Raw genomic sequence first — 25,748 nt, forward strand, 5'->3', positions numbered from 1 at the left:
CGGTTCGGCCGGAAAACTTGCACACCTAAGGCACGTACGGGGACCGACCTTAGGTGTGATGTATATGTCCCCTAAATTGACTAAGAACCGTTTCCTTGTCAAAGTAACCTTATCTTTCAAGAACACTACTGTTCAGTGTGAGGCTATGATTGACTCTGGGGCAGCGGAGAATTTCCTAGACAAAGAATTCTCTGCAAAACATCTCCTGCCCTTAAGACATAAAGAGAAACCGATAGCAGTCGAGGCCATTGATGGAAGGCCTCTTACCCAGCCTTTCATCACACACGAAACTCTGCCAATCACTGTTTCAGTGGGTATTCTCCACTCTGAAGAAATGACCTTTCAAATCATATCTTCACCTACAGTTCCAATAATACTCGGTTTCCCTTGGCTTCTGAAACACAATCCACGTTTGGATTGGATTGAAGGAGAGATTGTGAGTTGGGGTGAGAGATGCAAAGGTGTTTGCTTTAAGCAAATCCCACAACCTATTGGTACCATTAATGTTCCTGTTGCACCTCCCTTGACCACACAAATTCCACCGCAGTATATGGATTTGAAAGAGGTATTTAACAAGGTCCAGTCAGAAGGGTTACCTCCTCATAGACCTTATGACTGTACCATAAACTTATTACCAGGGACTATGCCTCCCAAGGGAGGAGTCTATGCCTTGTCCCCCCAGGAAAATCTTTGTTTGGAGGAATATATTAAAGATGCTCTCAGAAAGGGTCATATCCGTAGGTCCTCCTCACCAGCCGGGGCTGGATTCTTCTTTGTCTCTAAAAAAGAAGGAGACCTACGCCCTTGTATTGATTATAGGGGTTTGAATAGGATTACCATAAAAAATGCCTACCCTATTCCCCTTATATCAGAGCTGTTTGACAGATTGAGGGGAGCTCGAGTCTTTACCAAGCTCGATCTCCGAAGCGCATACAATCTAGTCAGGATTAAGGACGGTCACGAATGGATGACCGCATTTAACACCAGAATGGGACATTACGAATACCTGGTTATGCCGTTTGGATTATGTAACGCTCCAGCGGTATTCCAGGATTTTATTAACGATGTCCTAAGAGAGTACCTTCACATGTTCGTTTTAGTGTACTTGGACGACATTCTCATCTATTCCCCAGACCTAGAGACACATCACGAACATGTGAGAATTGTACTGAAAACCCTGTTACAGAACGGCCTTTACTGTAAACTGGAGAAATGCCAGTTTGACCAAACGGAGATACAATTCCTTGGATACGTTATATCTCCGTCTGGTTTCCAGATGGATCCCCGTAAACTGGAGGCAGTCTTACAGTGGCCATTACCCAAGGGCCTTAAAGCCACTCAACGCTTTATAGGTTTTGCGAATTACTACCGCAAATTCATAAAGGGTTTTTCCTCCGTGATTTCCCCTATAACCAATTTAACCAAAAAAGGAGCTAATTGTACATCTTGGCCCAAAGAAGCAAGAGAGGCATTTGAACTGTTAAAATCTTTATTTTCCTCAGCACCTGTCCTGACCCATCCTGATCCAACCAAACCATTTATCCTAGAGGTAGATGCATCAGAGACAGGAGTTGGAGCCATTCTGTCTCAAAGAGAAAGTCCTGATACACCTTTACATCCTTGTGGATTTTACTCTCGCAAACTCACACCTGCAGAGACGAATTATGACATAGGGAATAGGGAACTTTTGGCCATTGTACTTGCCCTTAAGGAATGGAGGCATCTCTTGGAAGGTTCCAAAGAGCCACTTTTGATCTTTACTGATCATAAGAATTTGGCTTATATTGGGGACGCTAAGAGACTGTCCTCTCGTCAGGCTAGATGGTCATTGTTCCTCTCCCGATTCAATTTCATAATTACGTACAGGCCTGGTACTAAAAACACCAAGGCAGATGCACTTTCTAGGCAGTTTGAGACAGATGAAGCTCCGGAACAGGTGATATATCCTATTATACCTCCTGAATGCCTCATTGCCACTACAGTTACCGAAGTGTCTTCTCCACTCTTCTGTGCCATAATAGCAGATCAAACTCAGGCACCTGTGGGAAAACCTCCGGACAAACTGTATGTGTCACCTCAGTTTCGAAAGAAGGTACTAGATTTGTTCCATGACAACCTCACAGCAGGCCATCCTGGAGTCCATAAAACCCTCTCTGCCATCTCCCGGAGGTTTTGGTGGCCTGCTCTTAGAAACGATATCAAAGAATATGTTGGGGCATGTCAAATATGTGCCGTTTCTAAAGTTCCTCCTAGATTGCCTCCTGGACTCTTACAACCACTGCCCATACCCAGTGCTCCTTGGATCAACTTAGCCATGGATTTCATTGTGGATCTACCCAGTTCAAACGGGTTTAATACAGTCCTTATGGTTATCGATAGGTTCACAAAGATGGCACATTTTATCCCCCTTAAAAAATTACCATCTGCTCAAGATCTAGTTCAAATATTCTTGAGAGAGATCTTTCGGTTGCACGGTGTACCTAAAAGCATAGTATCTGACAGAGGTACCCAGTTTGTTTCTAGGTTTTGGCGTTCCTTTTGTAAGCAATTAGGCATTGAACTCTCCTTTTCGTCGGCGTATCACCCTCAAACTAATGGAGCAGCAGAGAGGGCGAATCAGTCTCTAGAAGCCTATTTACGTTGCTTTATAAATGCCCATCAGTCTAACTGGTGTGAGCTCTTACCCATGGCTGAGTTCGCCAGGAACAACGCCACTCATGAATCTTCTAATCATAGTCCATTCTTTGTAAATCAGGGTTATCACCCCGCTGTTTTTCCTTCTGAATTCTCAGACACGGAAATTCCTGCCTTGAACACCCGTTTGGAATCAATTCATGATACCTGGGATTCCGTCCATTCAGCTCTGCAGAAAGCTTCATTACGAACAAAGGCCCAAGCTGACAAAAAACGGGGCGCTAATCCTGTATATCTTCCAGGTGACAGGGTGTGGCTCTCCACAAAACATATCAAACTTAAGGTCCCGTCCATGAAATTCGCCCCCCGGTACATAGGTCCCTTTCGGGTTACCCAACGTGTCAATCCAGTGACCTATTCTTTGGCACTTCCGGCTCATATGAGAATTGCAAATACTTTCCATGTGTCTCTGCTCAAGCCCCTTACTTGCAATCGCTACACCAGATTATCCACTCATCCTCCGCCCTTGGTAGTGGGTGATCAAGAAGAATACGAAGTCCGTTCTATCATGAACTCCAAATTATCCAGAGGTGTCTTGTCCTATCTCGTTGACTGGAAGGGTTATGGTCCCGAGGAACCGGGTCCATGCGCCCCGTCTTATCCGGTCATTTCACAACCGCTTTCCTCTTAAGCCGGGTCCTTCCCGCCCGGTGCACGGTCTTCGAGTGGGGGGTACTGTTGCGGTCACCGGCCCGCCGAGCCTCACAGCCGTGCCCGACCGGCACGGCCACGCCGACAACACGAGCTTACCTGCTCGTCGGCGAGCCGGGAACCGCTCCTTCCGTTCTTCCGGGCATCACGCCCGAATCAAACATGGCGCCGACCACATGGTCGCGCCTAAGAGTAGCTCCACCCCCGAAAATTATACCAACGTGTGCGTGACGTCACGACGTCAACGCACACGCACGTTTTGGGGTCAGAGGTCACCCTCTGACCAATCATAGCCTAGAGAGGGGTATTTAAACCCCTAGCTTTTCCCATTTCTTTGCCATGTCGTGGTTTCAGTTTCCTGATTTCCTGAGAGTGCTATTTCCGTGATTATGATTTCCTGGTGTCCTGATCCTTGGCGTTTCCCTGGTTGTTCTGATCTCTGGTTTCCCTGACTTGGCTTGTTTTATCGGTATTGAGTATTTTCTGGCTTCCTTGACCTCGGCTTTCCCTTTGACCATTCTCTGTCTCTAGCGTATTAGTCCGGCCATTCTAAGGTCCGGTTTACGCTCTATCCTGTTATTTTCCTTTTCTTACCTATGTATATGTTTACATAGTTTCTGCGTGCTGGACCACATTACTAGTCGTGACACCTGGTCCAGCATCTTCAGCCACGTTAACCACTGCTGTCCTCCTTGCCCCCTCTCAACCATCCGCCCCTCCGTCTCTCGCCTTGAGCAGTTCCTGCTCATCTGCCCACAGTCAGGTGTCTATCAAGGACATGTTTGAGCGTAAGAAGCAAATGTCACAAAGTCACCCCCTTGCCCGGCGTCTGACAGCTGGCTTGACTGAACTCTTAGCCTGCCAGCTTTTACCATACAAGCTGGTGGAGTCTGAGGCGTTCAAAAAATGTGTAGCTATTGGGACACCGCAGTGGAAGGTACCCGGCCGAAATTTCTTTGCACAAAAGGCAATCCCCAACCTGTACTCGATTGTGCAAAAGGAAGTAATGGCATGTCTGGCACACAGTGTTGGGGCAAGGGTCCATCTGACCACTGATACCTGGTCTGCAAAGCATGGTCAGGGCAGGTATATCACCTACACTGCGCATTGGGTAAACCTGCTGACGGCTGCCAAGCACGGAATGCATGGCTCTGCAGAGGAGTTGGTGACACCGCCACGACTTGCAGGCAGGCCTGCTGCCACCTCCTCTACTCCTCCTACTCCATCCTCTTCCATAACCTCCTCGGCTGAGTCCTCTTCTGCTGCTGCGTCTTGCTCCACATCAACGGCACCCCCCAGCTCCCCAGGTACTGTTCCACATCCCGGATACGGCAGTGTCACGCCGTCTTGGGGTTGACTTGCCTGAAAGCAGAGAGTCACACCGGACAGCACTCCTGTCCGCCCTGAACGCACAGGTGGATCAGTGGCTGACTCTGCACCAACTGGAGATCGGCAAAGTGGTTTGTGACAATGGAAGAAATTTGTTGGCGGCATTGCATTTGGGCAAGTTGACACATGTGCCGTGCATGGCACATGTGTGTAATCTGATCGTACAACGCTTTGTGCATAAGTACCCAGGCTTACAGGACATCCTTAAGCAGGCCAGGAAGGTGTGTGGCCATTTCAGGCGTCCCTACACAGCCATGGCGCTCTTTTCCGATATCCAGCGGCAAAAAAACATGCCAGTGAGGCGCTTGATTTGCGACAGCCCAACACGTTGGAATTAAACACTCCTAATGTTCTACCGCCTGCTCCAACAAGAAAAAGCCGTTAACGAGTATTTGTATGACCGGGGTGCTAGGACAGCCTCTACGGAGCTGGGAATTTTTTTGCCACGTTACTGGACGCTCATGCACAATGCCTGTAGGCTCATGCTTCCCTTTGAGGAGGTGACAAACCTAGTCAGTCGCACCGAAGGCACCATCAGCGACATCATACCATTTGTTTTCTGCCTGGAGCGTGCCCTGCGAAGAGTGCTAGATCAGGCCGTAGATGAGCGTGAAGAGGAAGAGTTGTGGTCACCATCACCACCAGAAACAGCCTTATCAGCATCACTTGCTGGACCTGCGGAAACGCTGGAAGAGGACTGGGAGGAAGAGGAGTCAGAGGAGGAATGTGGCTTTGAGGAGGAGGAGGAAGACCAACCACAACAGGCATCCCAGGGTGCTCGTTGTCACCTATCTGGTACCCATGCTGTTGTACGTGGCTGGGGGGAAGAACATACCTTCAGAGAGATCACTGAGGATGAGGAACAGGACATGAGTAGCTCGGCATCCAACCTTGTGCAAATGGGGTCTTTCATGCTGTCGTGCCTGTTGAGGGACCCTCGTATAAAAAGGCTGAAGGAGAACGACCTGTACTGGGTGTCCACGCTACTAGACCCCCGGTATAAGCAGAAAGTGCCTGAAATGTTACCGAATTACGGCAAGTCGGAAAGGATGCAGCAGTTCCAAAATCAATTAAAAAGTATGCTTTACACAGCGTATAAGGGTGATGTCACAGCACAACGGGAATCTAACAGGGGAAGAGGTGAAAGTAATCCTCCTCCCACGACCACGCCGGCAAGGACAGGACGCTTTACAGACGTGTTGTTGATGGAGGACATGCGGAGCTTTTTAAGTCCTACGAATCGCCACAGCCCTTCGGGGTCCACCCTCAGAGAACGACTCGACCGACAGGTAGCAAACTACCTCGCCTTAATTGCAGATATCGACACTCTGAGGAGCGATGAACCCCTTGACTACTGGGTGTGCAGGCTTGACCTGTGGCCTGAGCTATCCCAATTTGTGATAGAACTTCTGGCCTGCCCCGCTTCAAGTGTCCTGTCAGAAAGGACCTTCAGTGCAGCAGGAGGTATTGTCACTGAGAAGAGAAGTCGCCTAGGTCAAAAAAGTCTAGATTACCTCACCTTTATTAAGATGAATGAGGGATGGATCCCGAAGGGACTGACAGTGGGCGATACATTCGACTAAAAAAGGCCTGATGAGGGGGACTACTTAACACACCACTCCTATCTGGTGGCACATTAGATTGCACGCGCAGTGCCCCAAATTTGAAGTAGGAGGACCGACCAAGCATCTTTTTCCATCTCCCGCTTCCTAAAATCGATGCCTTATATACACGTCCCCTGATAGGGGACATAACAGGGATTAAACTGATAAGAATAGTACTACTTAACACACCACTCCTATCTGGTGGCACATTAGATTGCACGCGCAGTGCCCCAAATTTGAAGTAGGAGGACCGACCAAGCATCTTTTTCCATCTCCCGCTTCCTAAAATCGATGCCTTATATACACGACCCTGATAGAGGACGTAACAGGGATTAAACTGATAGGAATAGTACTACTTAACACACCACTCCTATCTGGTGGCACATTAGATTGCACGCGCAGTGCCCCAAATTTGAAGTAGGAGGACCGACCAAGCATCTTTTTCCATCTCCCGCTTCCTGGGTGGAGGAAGAGAGACCTTCAATGACATCAGTGAGGACAAGGAACGGGACATGGCTAGCTTGGTATCCAACCTTGTGCAAATGGGGAGTTTGCGGTTGTGCAAATGGACTGTTTGCGGTTATTTGCGGTGCGTTAAACGGGGAGTTTGGTCTGTCACTGTGAAGCGGGCGTAACCCTTACACTACCTGATCGATACAACATCATACCTGATGTTTTAAAGCACGTTATTCCAAACAATTTAGGAATGTTAGGTGATTTATGCCCTTTATGGATTAAACCCAGACTCTGCATCAACTATGTAATTTTCCATGGGAGTTTTGCCATGGATCCCCCTCCGGCATGCCACAGTCCAGGTGTTAGTCCCCTTGAAACAACTTTTCCATCACTATTGTGGCCAGAAAGAGTCCCTGTGGGTTTTAAAATTCGCCTGCCTATTGAAGTCTATGGCGGTTCGCCCGGTTCGCGAACATTTGCGGAAATTCGTGTTCGCCGTTTGCGAACGGAAAATTTTATGTTCGCGACATCTCTAATGAGCAGTGTATCAGTTGTAAGCTCACTACAGTCAGCTAAAGAGGCTAAACTAGATACAGTGTTTTAGAAAATGGCTTTATTATGAATGTGCCACATAAAACACTGATCTAGTGTACCGTGTTATATCTGTACAGCTACCTTGTGGTAAGGAACCTCAAAACTGACCTAATGGGAAGGTACTAGAAACACTTAGTATATAGCTTGTGAGATGCAGCTTCAAAATGAATCCTGTCAATAATATAATGGTATCACCTAAACTCCTTGAAGGATGAGGAAGAAAGCTTGCTGTACTGAAACTGAGAATGACTAAATCTACACTGGACCCATTCCCAATAGTGAGCTATCCATTTCTTAGTTTACTTCCCTACTGGAAAGGTAGTACCTAACTATACCTAGGATGCAACATTCACATCCCAGCAAAAACCTCCTAGAAACTTCCTCTAATCACAAATATACAAAGTTACCTGAGTTGCCATAAATAAGATTAGACAACCTACCAATATCTCCTTAATTGCATGTGCCAGTCAATTCACAAACACAAAAAATCTCTTGTTCCAATAAACTAGAACCATAGTGTTATCTGTGTATCGTGCAATAAAATCAACAAACACACTGCCCGATGTGTAAAAAGAGATGCCACTTCTTAAATAACACCAATACAATAAAACAGCATTTCTTCAACATTTAATCTGTTAGAACCAAACTAAAGCTAGCAGAAAAAAAAAATATAATCTTCACAACGCTCTATGCTTGAATATTTCCAGATGTAAACTTAATAATAAATTAAACTTACCGAGGGTCTTGGAACAGGCTTTTGTGGCTTTTTGGATCCTAGTTTCTTCATTGCATTGTAATATTTTTTCTGTTCCTCTGTCATGAAGATGTCTTGGCCTCCGAATTATAGGAAACAAATCAAATTTGGTTACAATATAGCAATCATTGCCATTCTAGCATTTACTCACCAAGTGGCATGTTGGCCCACGTGCATGAGGATAAGGATTACTGAGAAAGTTATAAACTCACCCACCTAGTCATCTGAACATTTTTTAGATTACGTAGGTATATTAGTTTTAGATTTCAAAGACTTTGCACTACAATTGAATTGTCATTTGAAGTTTAAAAAGAACATTAACTACAGAAATTAATATATTTTTTTCTTTGCTTACTTCATCTACCTGCTCTCCTTTATATATTGATTATCAAATTGTGAAATAATTTAGTATGGTGTATCATTCGTATTTGTGTGTGCCTCTTCTAGCTGACCAATTGGTTATAATGAAAGCTCTGAAGATCAACAATGTACTTGGTGTTCTTGAACAGCCAAAATAGCATAAAATATCCCGAAGAGAGCATCATAACACAGCTTAAAAGGTTTGTCTACACCTGCACTACAAACTGGAAAGTAAGTATGCATAAGAGGTGTCTCACATATGCCTAACTTAATTCAGAACGCATTATTAAAATCTACTCCTATGGGTCACAGAATGAGGAAATAGTAGAGCTTATCAAAAACCTATAGTTCACTACAAAAAAAGGTATTGGGGCTTGACTTGGATCATCCTTTGTTAACAGATTCTGGGGGAACCCTGCTTATTTTATGGCACTCCACATCATCATCAATTGTGGAATGCAGATGTTTAGTATGTTTCTATTTATTTTGTATTATTCTTAGCTGTGTAGACACTACAACTCATTGTACCAGTAGATCTATGTGACCATGGCAACACAAACTATTTAATATATCACCTAAATGCTTTGAAATGTTTTCATTTAGGAGGCTTTTGTAAAAAGGTTTTAGGGAAAAGCAAATCCTAAAAGTACTAAGAATCTAAAGGTCATAATTTCAGTTAACCAAGAATAGATTGTACAGGAATACATTCTACAAATATCACATATGTTCACACTTTGCACTTTATGCAAATGGCCCATGTGCTCACATAAAGCACTTTATGTTATTGGTCAGTGGGTTGCAGATTGTGTTTTGTGTGTATGGTAGACGTGTTCTGCTGAATTGCATGTATTAAGTTTTTTTCTTCTCACATGATAAAGGTATATTGTTAATGATATGGTAATTATTTGCAATAGATGTATGAACTATATGGCAGTTTGGTACACTTATTGCACATGTAAGGTGTTGGATTAGGGATTATGGGTTGTATTGTTGTATATGGTGGCACTATTGTGTAATGTCTATGTATTACAAGGTTGTTGAACTTTTTTATCAATGAAGGATTGCATTTCTTAAGTACTAGGGGAACTGTGGTAATAGGCATGGACTGTAAAAAGCTTACACTGAGAGTACATTATTCTATAGTGTTCTTGTTGTACTTTGTGAGCAATCTACATTTGCATGCTGTCATTACTTAACATTAAATACTTATCTTTTTCTTCTGTTGATTAAAGTTATCAATGATGACACCAATAAAGAGGTTTAGGGTGAAAAAGGATCCAAAGATGATGAAAATAACGAAGTAAAGATACATGTAAAGATTGTCTTCGTATTTAGGCTGTTCATCTTGCTGAAAGCAAAAAGAATATTGGATGTTATAAAACTAGGAAATCCTGTGAATTAACTATTACTAGACATGATACATTCAAACTGCAAAAGAATGCCAGGGAAGAGCTCAATTCAATGCTGTGACAAAGAAAACATGGGAGCAGAACCAAAAAGTCCTTTTGGCTTTTTACCAGCTGGTAACATTTGAATACATGTTTATTCCCCCATTCAAAGGATAATGAGAATATAAATGGGGCAGTGAGTTACTCCATACCCAATCGTACTCCCTGATACACATGTGATGAGAGAGAAGTAAATAATATGATGAGATGCTTAACTGCTTCCATCAACTCATGAACTTATTCCCTGGGCTATGGAAGGCAAGTAAATACAAACATTTGAAAGAACCCTGTGTGTGAAAATGTTCCCCTGTTTATTTGCTAATGACCATGTATTAGCTTATTACCAATCCTTGATACTCAATCTGGGTGCCCAAACCCAAACAATGAAATTGGTGCACAGCCCATAACATTGTTATGGAGCCAACACTTTCTCCTTATTTACAGTGGATACAATGTCCATTTGGCAGTAATGGACATCACTTAAAATATCCTAGCATATCCCATGCTTCTAAATAGATTTGGTTCTATGAAAGCCATGCAGACAAACCTTGGAAATAATATGCCAATATTCTGCAACTCTAAATATACCCTTTCTATAACTGTAAAGAACTGTAGAATATATATGTTCATGCTATATAAATAATATGGTGAAAGAATTCCTGAAGGCCAAATATGTAACTAGGGTATCGCCAAGATGCTAGAAATCACAAATCAAAAGCCAAAGTTATGAAATAAGAATAGTCAAGATAAGCCAAAATGAACAGTTCCAGGAACATTATATGGATAATTAATGACTTCTGGTTAAAGAACTAGACGCACACAGAGGACACTCACACACAAATTTACACACAGAGGAGAGTGACACACACACACACATTTACACACAAAGTACAGTGACTCACTGACAGACACACTTTCGCTGATTTAAGCCCACCCAGTCTTCCTATCTTTTGGAGAGCTTGAGTGGATAATTTCTCTGGGGTGCAGTGGGGATCCTTTCCCTGCGATCCAGTGTGGGGTTTGTGTAATCTTCATGCTCTTCCAGCACTGCCCCCTCGCTGCTTTTTAGGGGGGCGAGTGCCGGAGTGATGTCATCACCACAGGGCACGCAAGGTAGAAGAGCTAGAAGTGCTAGAAGATTACAGCTCCCATTCTGCCTCCATCCTCCAGGACAGTGAATTAGGGAAGAGTAGACACCTGCTGTCTACTCTGCCTTATCGCACAGCTGTCTGCCTCCTGGAGTGCAATAAGGTGGCCATCGGACCAGCTCTTGGCATACTCCCTGCCTTTGGTGTGTGAACCCTTTGGGGTATGCGTAACACTGGTTGAGAAACAAGGGAATAAACCAACATCATGCATGCATAGAATGGTATATGCAATCTCCTCTCTGATCTTCCATATAACTGAACAACATATGTTGAAAGCAAATAGTACCCTTATATTCTAAGAAATAAAATAAAATAAAACAGAGGACACAGAGTTTTTTGGTGGTAGCCATCATATTCACCTTATTTTATGATAATAATAACAGAAAACAATTTAACACAATTCTTGACACTCAAAAATTGCAAAAACTTATATAGCACAATGTATATTAAAGAAATACCATGAATGTCAAAAACTGCACCCATACACACTGCACATTACTGTGAGTTATTACAGTGTATCTTTTCAATATATATATATAACAAATTAATCTTCAATACACATGCACAATGCTAACCTTTCTTGTGTCACTCATTACTAACCAATACTAACCTTTCTTGAGTCCACAGCAGCATACATAATATCCATCCAGCCTTTGAATGTTGCCTGTAAGAGGTTTTCATGAAAGTTACTATTGGAAATGTTTTAGTTATTAATGAATTTTTACACATTCTCTTTTGATGTTTGTCTTTCTAAATACTGCTATAATAGAATTGTTTGTAAATATCAAAACGTTAGTTTCAAAATTATCAAAATGTACTAATATTGCATTCCACGTTATATGATGAGACAAATTTTGCCAACATATTAGTCAAATAGTCACCAACAAATGAATATATTAAAGGACTAGTTTTTATTATCTACATAATCTGATAATCAAAGTTCTAAAAGCAATACACTAACACACATGAATGTAAAGCTTAATTTTGGCAGAAATTATCTTGTTTGCCAAATAAAATGGTAAATGGTTTAATACTAAATTTTTACATTTTCTCACACGCTAGCTAATTTACACATTCAAAGCAGTTTTAATGTACACTATAAAAGTATTCTAGCAGCAATTCACATAACATATTACTACGTGTTTAATTGCTATAGAGCTATGAGAAACTTGTGCACATATTACTGTGAGTTTTTTTGTTCTGTAACTTAATATATTCATACATACATGCACACATGTGATTTTAGATACATATAAAAGAAGATACTTACCACTTGAAGCAATGAAAGGTATCCAAATCCAACATTATCAAAGTTCACTTTGACAATTTTCCACCTGGCATCACCCGTTTCATTTATTATCTGCAAACATTCACTTCTATTGTTGACTCTAGTGTCTAAAAATACCTCGTCACTGGTGGTATTTACACAATAGCCATATTTGCCAGCAAACATATTTACTCCCATAATGCTAAAAATTAGCCAAAATATGAGGCAAACCAGGAGGACGTTCATGATGGATGGAATGGCTCCTATCAGGGCATTCACAACCACCTAATAAAAAAACATTAAAAAAGGAAGAAAGAGAGATTATTATTGACTTGTATGAGTTGTTTGAAGAACATGATAATAATGAAATATTTACATGAACACAACTATGAATGAGATGCTATGAACAAACCAAATAAATAAAGCAAACTGAAAAATAACCTGCCAAATATGCACAACACACTTCGACAATGTTCTTTGGATACATTGCTCACACTCAAGGGATTAAAAGAGGTAAGAATGTTCTTAAGGTGAGAAAAAAAATAATTTTGTTAAAAGAAATATATACAAAAAAAAATAAAAAAAAATAAAACAAGAAAAACCTGCTAGAAGCATGGTGAAACCTGAGAAGCTGTGCGTGCTAAGAGAAGAAAAAAAATGAATGTTACATATACAATATGAGATAAAAATAGACTGACTACATTTACCAAGCAAGGGATAAATTATAGCTTCCTTTCAAACTTGATAATTATGAACCATGTTTAAAAACATACAATATGAGTGATGGTAAGATGGCGGTGGACAGATAATTTATTACACAAACATGCAAATGACTAAATTGTAGATGCAGACACAAGCAATCCAATGGAATGAAACATTCTCAAATTAATTAACTACTAGCCATTTTACAGTGTTCAAAGCCAGGCAGTCAGTAATGAGATATTCACTATCATTCCATTCTATGCATGGTAACATTCTTAGCAAATAAGACTTACTTAATTTTGTTTTTCATTACACTAAATTTCAAACTTCAGTCTTTAAACATTTTGAGTAGCGTAATATAAACAAATAACAATTAATAGTTAAGTAATGTATTTTTTTGTTTTATTTTTAGTGCTAGATGTGATTGGGCTTCAAACGAATAAGTATATAGTTAATTTATTAGTTTCTAAAATGTAGGAGGCAGAGTATGTTTTTTTTTCACTAGTTAAGTCCATGTACGGACTTAAAAAGAAACAGAGGCAAACAATTAAGACTGTCTCTTTAAATATATATTTTTTTACTAATTGCAGAAAATTACATGAAAATTGTGCATCAATGCTTTGAATGGAATAAAAAAAGTACACTAACCATGTTTTTACAGATATTAATTTATTGAATTTGTGTTCTAATAAAACATTGATTTTGGGAGTTTATGTCTCTTAATGTTATTATTTTAAAGGTGTTTGACATGGAGAGGGATGTGTACATTAAATACTTACTGCGACATTGCAAGATCTTGAGATAAGTATTTTTTAGAGAGGGAATCACAGAATTTCTTGCGGGTATCCTGCTCATAAAATCATCAGCCTTAAGTTAAATGAAATGTAAAAAATCTCAAAATGTGTTTCTTTGTGAACTGAATACACTCAACTTGAGTTTAAAGCAGTTTGTGTTGACAAGTAAAAAATAAAATAAAAATCATTTAAATTAAAAAATAAAAATAAAACTCCAATGTGTATCTTTCTAGACATTTGAAACCTTGTAAACCAAAGTACTCTGCATAGATGTGGGCCTAGCAACATAAAGCCCAGCATTTCTGAATAATGTGAAAATTTTCATTTGGTCACATTAATCATTCAAAGTAATATTAAATTAGATTCTCCTGAGTCTAAAAAGTCAATATTTAAAATGTGTAGCAACAGTAAGACTTGAGCTATTTCATAAGGTGTCATACTCCAGTCACTAACAGCATATGGAAGATGAATTGGGCACACCTCACCACAACCTTAAACTTATTTAACTATTGGTGCATCAATAACAGCTAATCTATTTTCCAGAACGCTGCTTTCTAATTATTCGATTTTATGTGTACAAAAAACTGTTTAATTGCATGCTAAATGTTTAACGTTATTTTTTATCTAAATATAAACTCTTAAAAAGTTACATGTTTAGAAATGATTATTTTTGTTTTAATTTAACATCTTATAAACTAGGTTTTGGAGTTTAGGGTTACGGTTTATTTGTAGGAGTGTAGGTTAATTTTAAAACCAAATTATTAAAAAATATTTGGCAACGGTACATAAATTGTTGGTGTTTTCCATTTCTCCATATCTTGTAACTATTCTTGGTTTTATATGTACATGTTAATATTACAAATGTACTGAAGTTTCAGTCTTTCTTTTCCATTTACTTATTCAAACACTGCCTTTGCATGTGTAAAACCATCTCCTTCCCTGAGCTATATTTAGATCAGAACACAAAATAATAAGTTATAAGTTCACATCCCACCAGAACTACTGCTAGCTTGTAGTAAAGTTTGCAACCAGAATCAGTGAGCTGAAATTGATGTCTATCTACTATTTGTGCAGTTATGGTGGGCTATCATCAGAAATGCTATCTGTATGTTTATGGTGATCAAGCACCATAAACACTTATGAGATGCTGATGGTAAATTATAGCTGGAGCGACATACAGAACAAATGTGAACTTAAATTTTGTGAATACAAACCAGAGTTTGTGTTCCAAGTATTATTTCAAACTATACTGCTGATAATCTCGAAACACATATGAATAACATGTATAATTAGTGTGTGGTTTTGTTGTACACAAAATTAAGAAAACATCTAGTCCTTAGAAAACGCAGATTTAATATAAATTCATTTTAGACCCATGAAAATCTGCAGATATTGTTATATATATTTTATATTGTAAGATATGGATCCACAGAATGGTGCATTAAATATCTGTAAGTGACATTAAAAATGAATGGATTCTAATGTTTGGTCAACCCAATTGGTGAAATAGTTTCTGTATCCAATGTTAACTCTGCTGTAAGCAATCCAGCATAGACGAAGTTAAAAGAAAACTCCTTATGAAGAAAGCATTACGCACTAATGCAGGTAAGCAACATCCATTATTCCTGTATTAAGTAAGTTGTGGATTTAACATATTGTTTTAACTGTTGTGGTGCTGGATTCCTTCTTGTACGACTGACTGAATGAACATTATTATTGCATAAATTATATTATTATTGAGTTTTTTTCATTTTCCGTTTATTATTACAGTGTAGTTTAAAACATTTTTTTATTATTTTTTTAACTTTTTGAAGGTTTTCGGATATGCAAATATATTGTTTGGCATTTTTGGTTCATTTGTAAGAAACTTTCATACACAATTAATAACCACATTTAACCGTGTAGCCAACAGACACATACAAATATTTAGTGTAAGAAAGTGGTTACTTTTGAACTAATATAAAAGTGTACATTAAATACACTATAAAAAAGAACAAAAGACAGATCTAACTTATCTACCTGCGTGGTGTAAATTTGTTATTATGATGTGAATTTGACGTTCCTTCTCCATTTACTGATTAATCTTTGACTACAATAACCGAAGGAAGAAAATGATTTTCATTTTAATTGGACTGGAAGTTTGAAATATGAATTATTTCTAGAGCAATCAAGTGAACATGCACATTCGACAGTTCAACTTTAACATAATTGTTTTAAAGTTGACTTGCCTTATATTAGAAGTCTAGCGGTGTCAAGCATGCTCGTGTCCTCCAAATCTAGCTCATGCATTTGAGTCTCTTCTCTGAAGATTAATGTAGACTGCTGCTGTTTGTAAATTTTCCAAAAACAATTCAACACCAGTGCATGAATAAGGTGAAGCATAAACGGTAAATGTATTCACAGATTTATGTTCCATTAATTTCATTCTTCCTGTTTTGTTTTTTTATAAACATACTTTAATATAAAGATGGAACACAAATCAATAGCACTGGCATTGCTTCATAAATTCATTCAATGTCAGTGAAATGATGCTTATATTCCCTAAAACGGCATGTATTTGACAAAGAGGGGCAGTCTGAATATTAGCCAGTATATAATTAGTTCTTAAATTGTGTACATCAGACGTGCTGTTTTTGTGATTGTGCTTATCTGAGACTGACACACAAGGAGATGTTTTTACTGCAGCAAAACTTGGCTTTAGCCTGACCTCAATCAGAGACACATCCAGAGCCCATATTCAGGAGTGGCAATGCTGGCATGTGTGACGAATTCTAAAAGACATGTACATCCAAACATATACAGATGCACAAATTTATAAATATGCATACGGTGACAATTACCTACACACATTTAAGCATGTAGCTTCGCTGGCACGGATTGTATCTATAGCAGGCTTAATACGTGGTGGCCCTGTTATATTTTTAATAACTTAGATGCAGACATTTGGGGACAGAATGGGGATGACCCTTAAGTTAGAACCTTTTGCAGGCAAGACATAAATTCTCCTGGCTTCTCGAGGGAAGAAGTAGGAGAGGTGGAAGGGGGTAATGTTGTACAGAAGTCGCACTGTGCAAGTCTAATAAAAACATTATCTTCATTATATATAACTAATTTGAAATTATTATAGAAGGGACATCATGTTGCATGTCAGTCAACAGAAGTTAAGCATATAGGTATTTTAACTGTTTGTAGGGCTTGAGTGAAGCATAATAAAATGTGACTGATATATGTGTTGCTTAGTGAGCAGATACAATATTAGAAGATTACATTATCTAGATTACATTTTTACCTCAGTGTTACTCAGGTGAATATAGGCAATGCATACATGCATCTCATGACAATACATATTTCCTGAGAGTCGATAGCTTTCAATATTAGATTAACGGGTCTATTAAACAGAAATGCTTCATGCTATTGAGAAAAAAACAATAGCTTTCATCACTGGTCTACATATATATTCAGTTTATTCCTATAGTTAGGGCAGTGGATACTTCAGGAGACATCATTAAAGGAGATGCATTAAATCTTTTTAACTGTTACCGCTGACGTGTGCTTGCTCAGAATGTTATTAACTAGGGTAACTCTCCAACTCTGATTAACAGTTTTTATCCAACATGGCTATTTTATTCTAATTTCCGTAAGACACGTCACCACAATAAAATAATTCATAAACCCCAAAGTTATGATTTAAAAAAAATTATAGCACCAGCTGATATTTTATAACACTTTGTATCCATTTCCACTTGTTTATTTTATTGCAAAATTCAAAACGACATGGAAATCAAATTGACAAGAATCTAACAGCAAAGAGCAATGTAGTATGAAGACAAGGTAGCTCAAATTACAAATTCGGCTTTGAATTTGTGCCATTACTTAGGGGATAATTAGATGGACACCAAGGTTACTTTTAATCTATTATTAATTTTGGGATCTGTGCATATTGCCATTTTAGGAAGCATGGGAAATGTCTTTTTAGAGGAGATAAACCTTGTAGCCTATATTTAGCACATAAACCTATTCTGTGGCTCAAATGAATCCCGTTCTGTTTGTGTCAGTGCCAAAGAGTATTTATTTATTCTTCCCTTTTATTTGGGCAGTGGGGTACTAAACAGTTCTTATATTTTTACATTGCAAATCTTAATAGGCTTCAACATAAAAAAAAGAAAGTATATCCTGAATGTAAAACCTATTTAGCCTTATAAAATGGACATACCTAGGTGATATAAGCCCTAAAGAGTTTTGGATTTCTGTTGAATAGACTCATATACGAACAAAGCTGGTATGTGTGATAGCATATGGTTGGCAATGTGCTGAAGCATCTGTTCCCATACAACTCTGTTAGATAAACAGTAGGTATGAGGTTATTGCAGCCTTTCTGCATGGATTTATCATTCCTTATGCTCATATTTTGTACATGCATGATTCAGTTATTTCTATGCATGCATTATTTCATGTTCTTTCAAGTCATCTTACCCTCATCCCTTCAAACCGTGAGAGGGCCCTCAGTGGTCTCAATGCCCTCAGTGTCCTAAGGGACTTTATAGCCCCTAATTCTGAGTATCCCAAGGCATTAGCTACTAAGCTAACCAAAGAGACCTACACAAAGACACAAAAGTAATAATCTCATTGGTCTTCCATATCCTCTATACATACATGTACTGCATCATACATACAGTGATGATATCTTGTGGTCTTCATCTTCAACCTAAACCTAGGAGAAATCTTTGGAACATTTTAGAGTACAATGGTTAACACACCAATTGATGAACCCTACGAGGAAAAACAAGCAAAGCCATCTTACCCTTTAATGTTCACTGGTCCTTGTTGATGGCCAGTTTCATGTGAGATAAGGAAACCTAAGCTAGATAATTATAGAAAAAAAAGCAGACTAGAAAATAATACAGTTGAATGGTCGCTATCTCCTGTACTATAGTTCGGGCTTACCCTTATGCCTTCAAATCTTGATAATGCACGCAGAGGTCTCAATGCTCTCAAGGTCCTTAGAGATTTAATAGCAGTTAGTTGATCATACTGGAGGGCTCCAGCCAAAAGAGATATGATAGATATCTGTTCAGAATTAATGGCAATGTTATTCAAAAGCTGAAAAATTGCATTACGTGGCATGTGATAATATTGTGGCAAGTGTGGAAAGCTTTTGTTTAATATAAAAGTCATACTACCATTTGGTAGATATGATGTGTATAAGACAAATCACTACATGATGTCTGGATTTCAACCACAATTTTGTGGCTATTCTTTCATTTTAAAATGATTAAAAGGATGATTAAATCTCTCTCTGTTTGCCTATCTACTGATTTGTCCAGAAATGAAGGCTTGTACTTGCATTTATAGACATGTTCTCCCTCAATGTACCTTTCAACCTTTCCTCCCTGCCCTATCCTTTACTTACTTGGAAGTTCACACTGTCCGCATATTTAAGCCCACTCCTTCACACTTGCCATCATTTATCCCCACCCCTCCGGTCATCTGAGGCTATTCATTGAACACGTTTCTTCCTGACTACCCCACTTTCTCTCCTCTATCACTCCTTCCCTCATAGTTGGGGACTTTAACATCCAATCAACAACCACAACTGCCCTGATGCCTCCCGTCTGCTCTCTGCAACCTCCTCCTTTGGCATCACACAGTGGTCTACTTCAGCAACTCATATAGCAGGAAACACTCGACTTCATCTTCACCAATCTCTGTACTACCTCTAATCTCTCCAATGTTCCATTTCCTCTATCTGACCACCATCTGCTGACCTTTGACATCGGCAAACCCCGTACCCAAATTTCACCACCCTTAACTCTCCAATCTCGCAGAAACCTCCACTGCCTTGATCTCCAGCATTTCTCCACCAAACTCTCCTTTTACCCATCTCAAATCTCACCTGCCCTAACGCTGCAACCTCACTCTACAACTTCACTCTTTCCTCTCAACTAGACATCATGGCACCTCCTACATTTAAACGCAGCAAGTGTTCCCAATTACAACCCTGGCCCACAAAGCTGACCCAATTTCTCAAAAAATGTTCCAGAACTGCTGAACGCTGTTGGAGGAAGTCTCACTCTGCACCTGATTTCCTCCACCATAAATTTATGCTGCGCTCCTACACTCTGGCTCTTTCCTCTGCAAAAGTAAATTACTTCAACACCCTCATAAGCACACTGTCCTGCCAAACAAAAAATGCCTACTTTTAATGCTCTCCTTCGCTCTGTTGCCCCCCTCCTCCTACCACCCTGTCTGCCTTAAATATTGCAACTTACTTCACTGAGAAGATTTCTACAATCAGGGAAGAGATCTCTAACCTCTTTCCCTCCCCTTCCAATACATCACCCAACCCCACTCACTCCACTGTTCTATGCTTATTCGCACCTACTACAACAGAAGAGGTTTCTGCTCTGCTCCGGTCCTCCCGCCCCACCACCTGTTCCCTCGATTGTACTCCCTCATATCTCATCCACACTCTGTCTCCCTCTCTTGCTCTTCCTCTCACTAAATGTTAAATCTCCCCCTTTCCTCTGGCACATTTCCTTCACCCTTCAAGCATGCAACCATAATGCCAATTTTGAAAAAGCCCAACCTTGACCCCAACTCCCCATTCAACTACTGCCCTACATAACTACTGCCGTTTGCCTCCAAGATCCTTGAGAGAGTTGTGTATGCAAAATTGACTTCAGTCTGGATTCCATGCTAGTCACTCTGTTGAAACATCTCTGACCAACATATCCAACGATTTAATCGTGGCTAAACCTCGCGGCCATTACGCTATCCTAATTCTCTTTGATCTTTCTGCTGCCTTTGACACTGTTGATCATCAAATCTTCTTCTCATTCTCCATAATCTCGGTCTACAAGATACTGCTCTCTTCTGGTGCTCCTACCTCTCCCAGCGCTTTTTCAGTGTTTCTTTCTCTGGCTCTGCCTCTTCTCCCCAACACCTCTATGTTGGCGTTACCCAAGGTTCTGTCCTTGATCCCCTACTGTTCTCCATCTATACTGCCTCCCTTGGTAAACCCATCAGCTCCTTTGGCTTCCATTATCATTTATATGCACATGACACAGAAATCTACCTGTTCTCTCCTGATCTCTCTCCGCCCATCTTGACTCGTGTCTCGTGACTGACTGCCTCTCCGCGATTTCCAATTGGATGGCTGCTAACTTCCTTAACCCCTTAAGGACCAAACTTCTGGAATAAAAGGGAATCGTGACATGTCACACATGTCATGAGTCCTTAAGGGGTTAAACTGTCCAAAATAGAACTTCTGATCTTTCCTCCTTCAAGTGTTGCTACTTCCGTGTCTATACCGTTTGTACCGCTGCAATCTATAATGAATGCAGCGGCAAGGCTCATATTCCCGTCCGCCCGTACCTCCCATGCCTCACCCCTCTGTCAGTCCCTACATTGGCTTCCAGTTAGATATAGGGCTCAATTTAAGATTTTGGTGCTTGCTTACAAGTCCCTACATAATGCTGCTTCAACCTACCTAGCCTCCCTAATACACAAGTGTAAGAAGCATTACCCCTCCTTACACATTTTGTGTCACTTTACCCCACTCCCTCAACCCCTCTTTTCCTGTGCATCCATTTGTCTTGTTACAATTACGTGCCTGTGAGTCCATCCATTGTACAGCACTACAGAATTTGCTGGCGCTACATAAATAATAAAATAGTAATAATAATAATGTGCAGATCTCTTAGCTTAATCTTTTCAAAGTATGTACAATAGAGTACAATACATCCACCACATCACGACCTTTTGCATTGGCCCTCCATCCCTTCTCTGCTATAATCCCTTAACTTTTAACCAATATTGTAGACCAACAAATTTAGGCTAAAATAACCAAGCCGAAAACAAAATCTTAAGTTTGGCAAAGTCTGTTCTCAATTCACCACATATTGCTATTCAGTGAACACTACTAAAAGTCAATCAAATTGTATCCCATCTCTACATAATTAGTTTGGACCTGCAATTCCATTGGAAATAGAAACTGGTACATCATCCTTATGTAGGACCTGGTTAGCTGCTCACGATAAATTATTTGTTGTTGTGGCCTTCACAACATTTTGAAAAAGGACATGAATTATACACATTGTAATTTATTACTAGAAAGCAGCTCAAAATGTGTTTCTGACAAAACAAGGAAAATAAGTACAGAAGAGCCAAGGGATGAGGCTATTTGAACTTATCCATTAATCACTATTAAGTCACCGGCAAATCAGGGCTGCCATGTGTTTTTCCCTGGAACTACTCGTTAGATGATTGGATGCTTTGTGACAGCTGATCTTTCCACCCTGACTGAGGATAATTACTTAGCAGTCAATCAGCAGAGAAATGGCTCTCAATGACTCCGGTTACGTTTTTCACATCAACTTCAGTCTGTTTTTCATACACAGCTTTTTTAGTTTTTTCCATGAACAATTTTAAAGTGAATCTGCCATGACAGCTTTACCTTAACAGATGAAAGCTCCTACAACAATGGGGGGAAAATGGAAAGCTAAAAATATGTGTTTCCTTTAGGAGCTGTTATATTAATACTTACCTCTGATCCCAAGATGCCAGAACCACCATGGTTCGTCTTGGGAACCCATAATGCCAAAATAATGAATTCATTGCCAGGGCATCGGCATCAGAATGGTGTGACATCTGTCACTATGTTCCTATACTCCCCTAGTAAAAGCAAGATGCTACAGATGTAATTACGGACACAGACAATACAGTGCATGTGCTCTAGTTGCTGTGTTGGAGAGCAGGAGAATCCTCTCTAGGAGGGTTCTCCTGCTCTCCCCCTTTCAATCATTTGTCAAGATTGACAAAAATTCTTAACATCTATATATTCAGTAGCACATCTGCCATTGCAGTGTTTAGAATTATAGTTATTATTTTTTTATTTTGTTTCATTGACCTGCACCATGGCAAGTGCATTTTTTGGAAAATATGATACAATGAAAAAAAAAAAAAAGGAAAAACATTAGTTCTTAAATTGAAATGCATGTCAGTGCATGAAACCTGCAATGCGGAGAACAAGATTTTAAATATTAACTGCATCTACTATAAACATAAGTTCTATTCAGTAAGAGGCAAGAAATTTGTTAGTTATGGACAAAATCATCAAAGATCAGTTACTTAATAAATCATATTAACAGCATATACTGATATCTAACAACATATACTGATATCAAACAGATTTAAACCACTTACAATTCCACACACATGCACCTAAATTGCAACTATAGTTTTATGATTAGTGGTACATAAGCAGTCTTCAAATAACATTAAGTAAAAGGATATACCTGCTGTGAAATAATTTAATATCTGTCTTAGTATCTGCATTGGTTTTTGGTACAGTAAACAGGGTAGAGAGTAAGTAATATGGGATTATGCCTTAAATACAGAAGGTAAGCCAAACACCGGGAACAGTGCTTAATGACAGATACATTTCATTATTATCTCATAAATCATCTAATAAATCAACAAATGTAACAAATATGTATGTTACACTACTTATCTATCATCTGGAAAGTCATCAACTTAAATGTCCTAAAATGTCCTATTTTGGGTGGTTCCTGACTTGTTCCAGATTTTTTACTCACCCTGTAGAATGACAATTTGTTCACTATTCAAAAAATTGAATAGTGATCAAATCTACTGGGCCCTTGAACACTGTCAAATTATTGTTCAGCAGATACAAACTTTTTAAACCAAAAGGGGGCCTTCTTTTTCATGTGAGTATTTATTTGTTTATTGTTTATATTTGTCTAGTGCTTTACCATTTTTTGCTTTAATACATTTTTGTGGAGTGTGCTTATGCTGCATAGAAAGTGGTTATTTTGAATAGTGCCTTTTTCACAAAATCGATACTTTTTAAGCACTTATTTTTTTACAAAGAGCAGTTTAAACAACACATTTATTGAAAAATTCTGAATGCAAGAGCACACAGATCTAATCGTCCAAAAGTGTGTCTATGTGTACAGTTTATTTAGTAAAATCAAGTCTTTGAAAAAATGTGAATCATTGCTTGAAACTAGATTTATCCAACAATACAAAGAATCATTTTCAAGTTGCGTACAAAATGTATATCATGTATTTATTTAAAATTATTATTAAAATAACTTTTAGTTTAAACTTAAATATGGATTTAAAATCTGTGACAAATAAGATCATTTTAGTTAATTTGCATTTAATTTATGGACAATTTAGAGAAAGGTTGGGGTGATTTAAAAAAAAAACTAGGATGTAACAACTAAAATAAAATATAACCATAAGTAAAAAGTATCTATTGTTAGATGAATCTAAATCTCAAAAGCCTAAAGTGATAAAAAAAAAAATTGATCAATTTTAACTAAGGCTTAAGTGAGTGGCAGTCAATATGAGCAAAGCCAATATTTAATAAAGTAAATTAAGTTAATGCAAATGTGCTAAAGTCAGCTGTACATTGTACTAATTTATAAAAGCTGACAGCTAAATGACAAATGTGCACATTCAGTTTGATGCGTTCATTGTTACTTTGATAAATCTAACGGAAGATTATTAAAATAAAATATAGTTTAAGAATTTATTTTGCATAGTTAAATGTGATTTATTAAAACGTATTTAATTTTATAACTGTGTAATAAAGATGCATTTCTATTGGAAAAAAACTAAACTGTTCATGTTTGTATACCAGAGAAATAGAAAAAAACAAGGATCTACTGCACCAAAACCTCAGTGTGTAAATACGTACATGAACCACTGGAATATTCCAATTTAAATAACCTCAAATAAAAAACAAAACAGAGGGGGCGGAGCCTAACTGCCAAAGCGATTGGTCGCACGATTCCTGAGCTCCTGGAAACAAAGGCCCAAATCGGCATTTTACAGCCTTCTCTACCGGCACTTTTGCGCTCTGGAAAAGCCCCAAGCTATACTCCCTACCATGGGGAAAAAAAGCAAGAAGATGAGACCTGATAAACCCCGTGAGGGGATGTCCAACGGCGACATGTGGCAGCAGGCAAACAGCATGCAAGAGTCCAAAATGGCGGCCCTCATGGGAGATTGCTCGGACTTCTCCGACGACCAGTCCACTGACCTGGGCGAGGGGTACTTACCCGCACTGGCAGCCGCACCGCTGACACCACGGCCGAACCCAAACACTGCTCCAGTAACAACGGCCATAATGAAAGAGCTTCTAGCAGATCTGCAGCAAATCCTCATGGCTGATATGGCCACTATTGGAAACCTTGAAAAAACCTCCACGGAAGGCACTAAACAAATTGCATCCCTGCAAACAGCAGTCCACGACCTGCAAAAGAAAAACCTTGTATACGAACGCCGCTTTGCGGCCCAGGAAGACACACGCAGGCGAAACAATCTTAAAATAAGGGGGATCGCAGATAACGTCCCCTAAGAGGAACTCCCACACATGGTGAGACGCCTGATAGCAGACTTGCTGACATCAAGACAGGCTAAAAACCTGGAGATAGAGGGAATATTCCGGGTGCCCAAACCGTTGAAAGCACCCCCCACGGCCTCAAGGGACCTGATAGTCCAGTTTTGAAACATGAAGGACAAAATGGCGCTGATAGCGGCTTCCAGGGATAAGCTGCCATACCGCTTTGAGGAAATGGAGGTCAACTTCTACGCCGACCTGTCGGGCAGTACCGCTCACGGCAATACTACAGCAGCGCAAAACCCGCTACCGCTGGCATCTTTCACGGCCCCTAACCATCTTTCATGGGGACGTGACTCACACTGCCCAGGACGTTAAGGAGGCGTCGGCTATCCTACAAAATATGGGCCTCATCGGAACAGCATCGACCCAGGACAACCTGCCCAAGGCACCCAAGAACCGGCACCACTGGAACCCACAGACGACAGCGGTGTTTGAGCCCCGAACCTGAGCGGC

General features: G+C 39.6%; 1 protein-coding gene across 1 annotated transcript in view; it reads right to left on the bottom strand.

The window, feature by feature from the left end:
* Window positions 1-25,748, bottom strand: part of LOC134571436 (sodium channel protein type 2 subunit alpha-like) — a 162,744-nt gene that overhangs the window by 19,986 nt on the left and 117,010 nt on the right. The window contains exons 21-25 of the mRNA XM_063429686.1: window positions 18,335-18,457; window positions 12,369-12,650; window positions 11,709-11,762; window positions 9,713-9,850; window positions 8,125-8,229 (exon numbers count right to left, since the gene is read on the bottom strand). Of these exons, the coding sequence (XP_063285756.1) occupies window positions 8,125-8,229; window positions 9,713-9,850; window positions 11,709-11,762; window positions 12,369-12,650; window positions 18,335-18,457 (702 nt within the window). The remainder of the gene's footprint in view (window positions 1-8,124; window positions 8,230-9,712; window positions 9,851-11,708; window positions 11,763-12,368; window positions 12,651-18,334; window positions 18,458-25,748) is intronic.

The sequence above is a fragment of the Pelobates fuscus genome, chromosome 8 (genome assembly GCF_036172605.1).
Source record: "Pelobates fuscus isolate aPelFus1 chromosome 8, aPelFus1.pri, whole genome shotgun sequence".
Classification (NCBI taxonomy): Eukaryota; Metazoa; Chordata; class Amphibia; order Anura; family Pelobatidae; genus Pelobates; species Pelobates fuscus.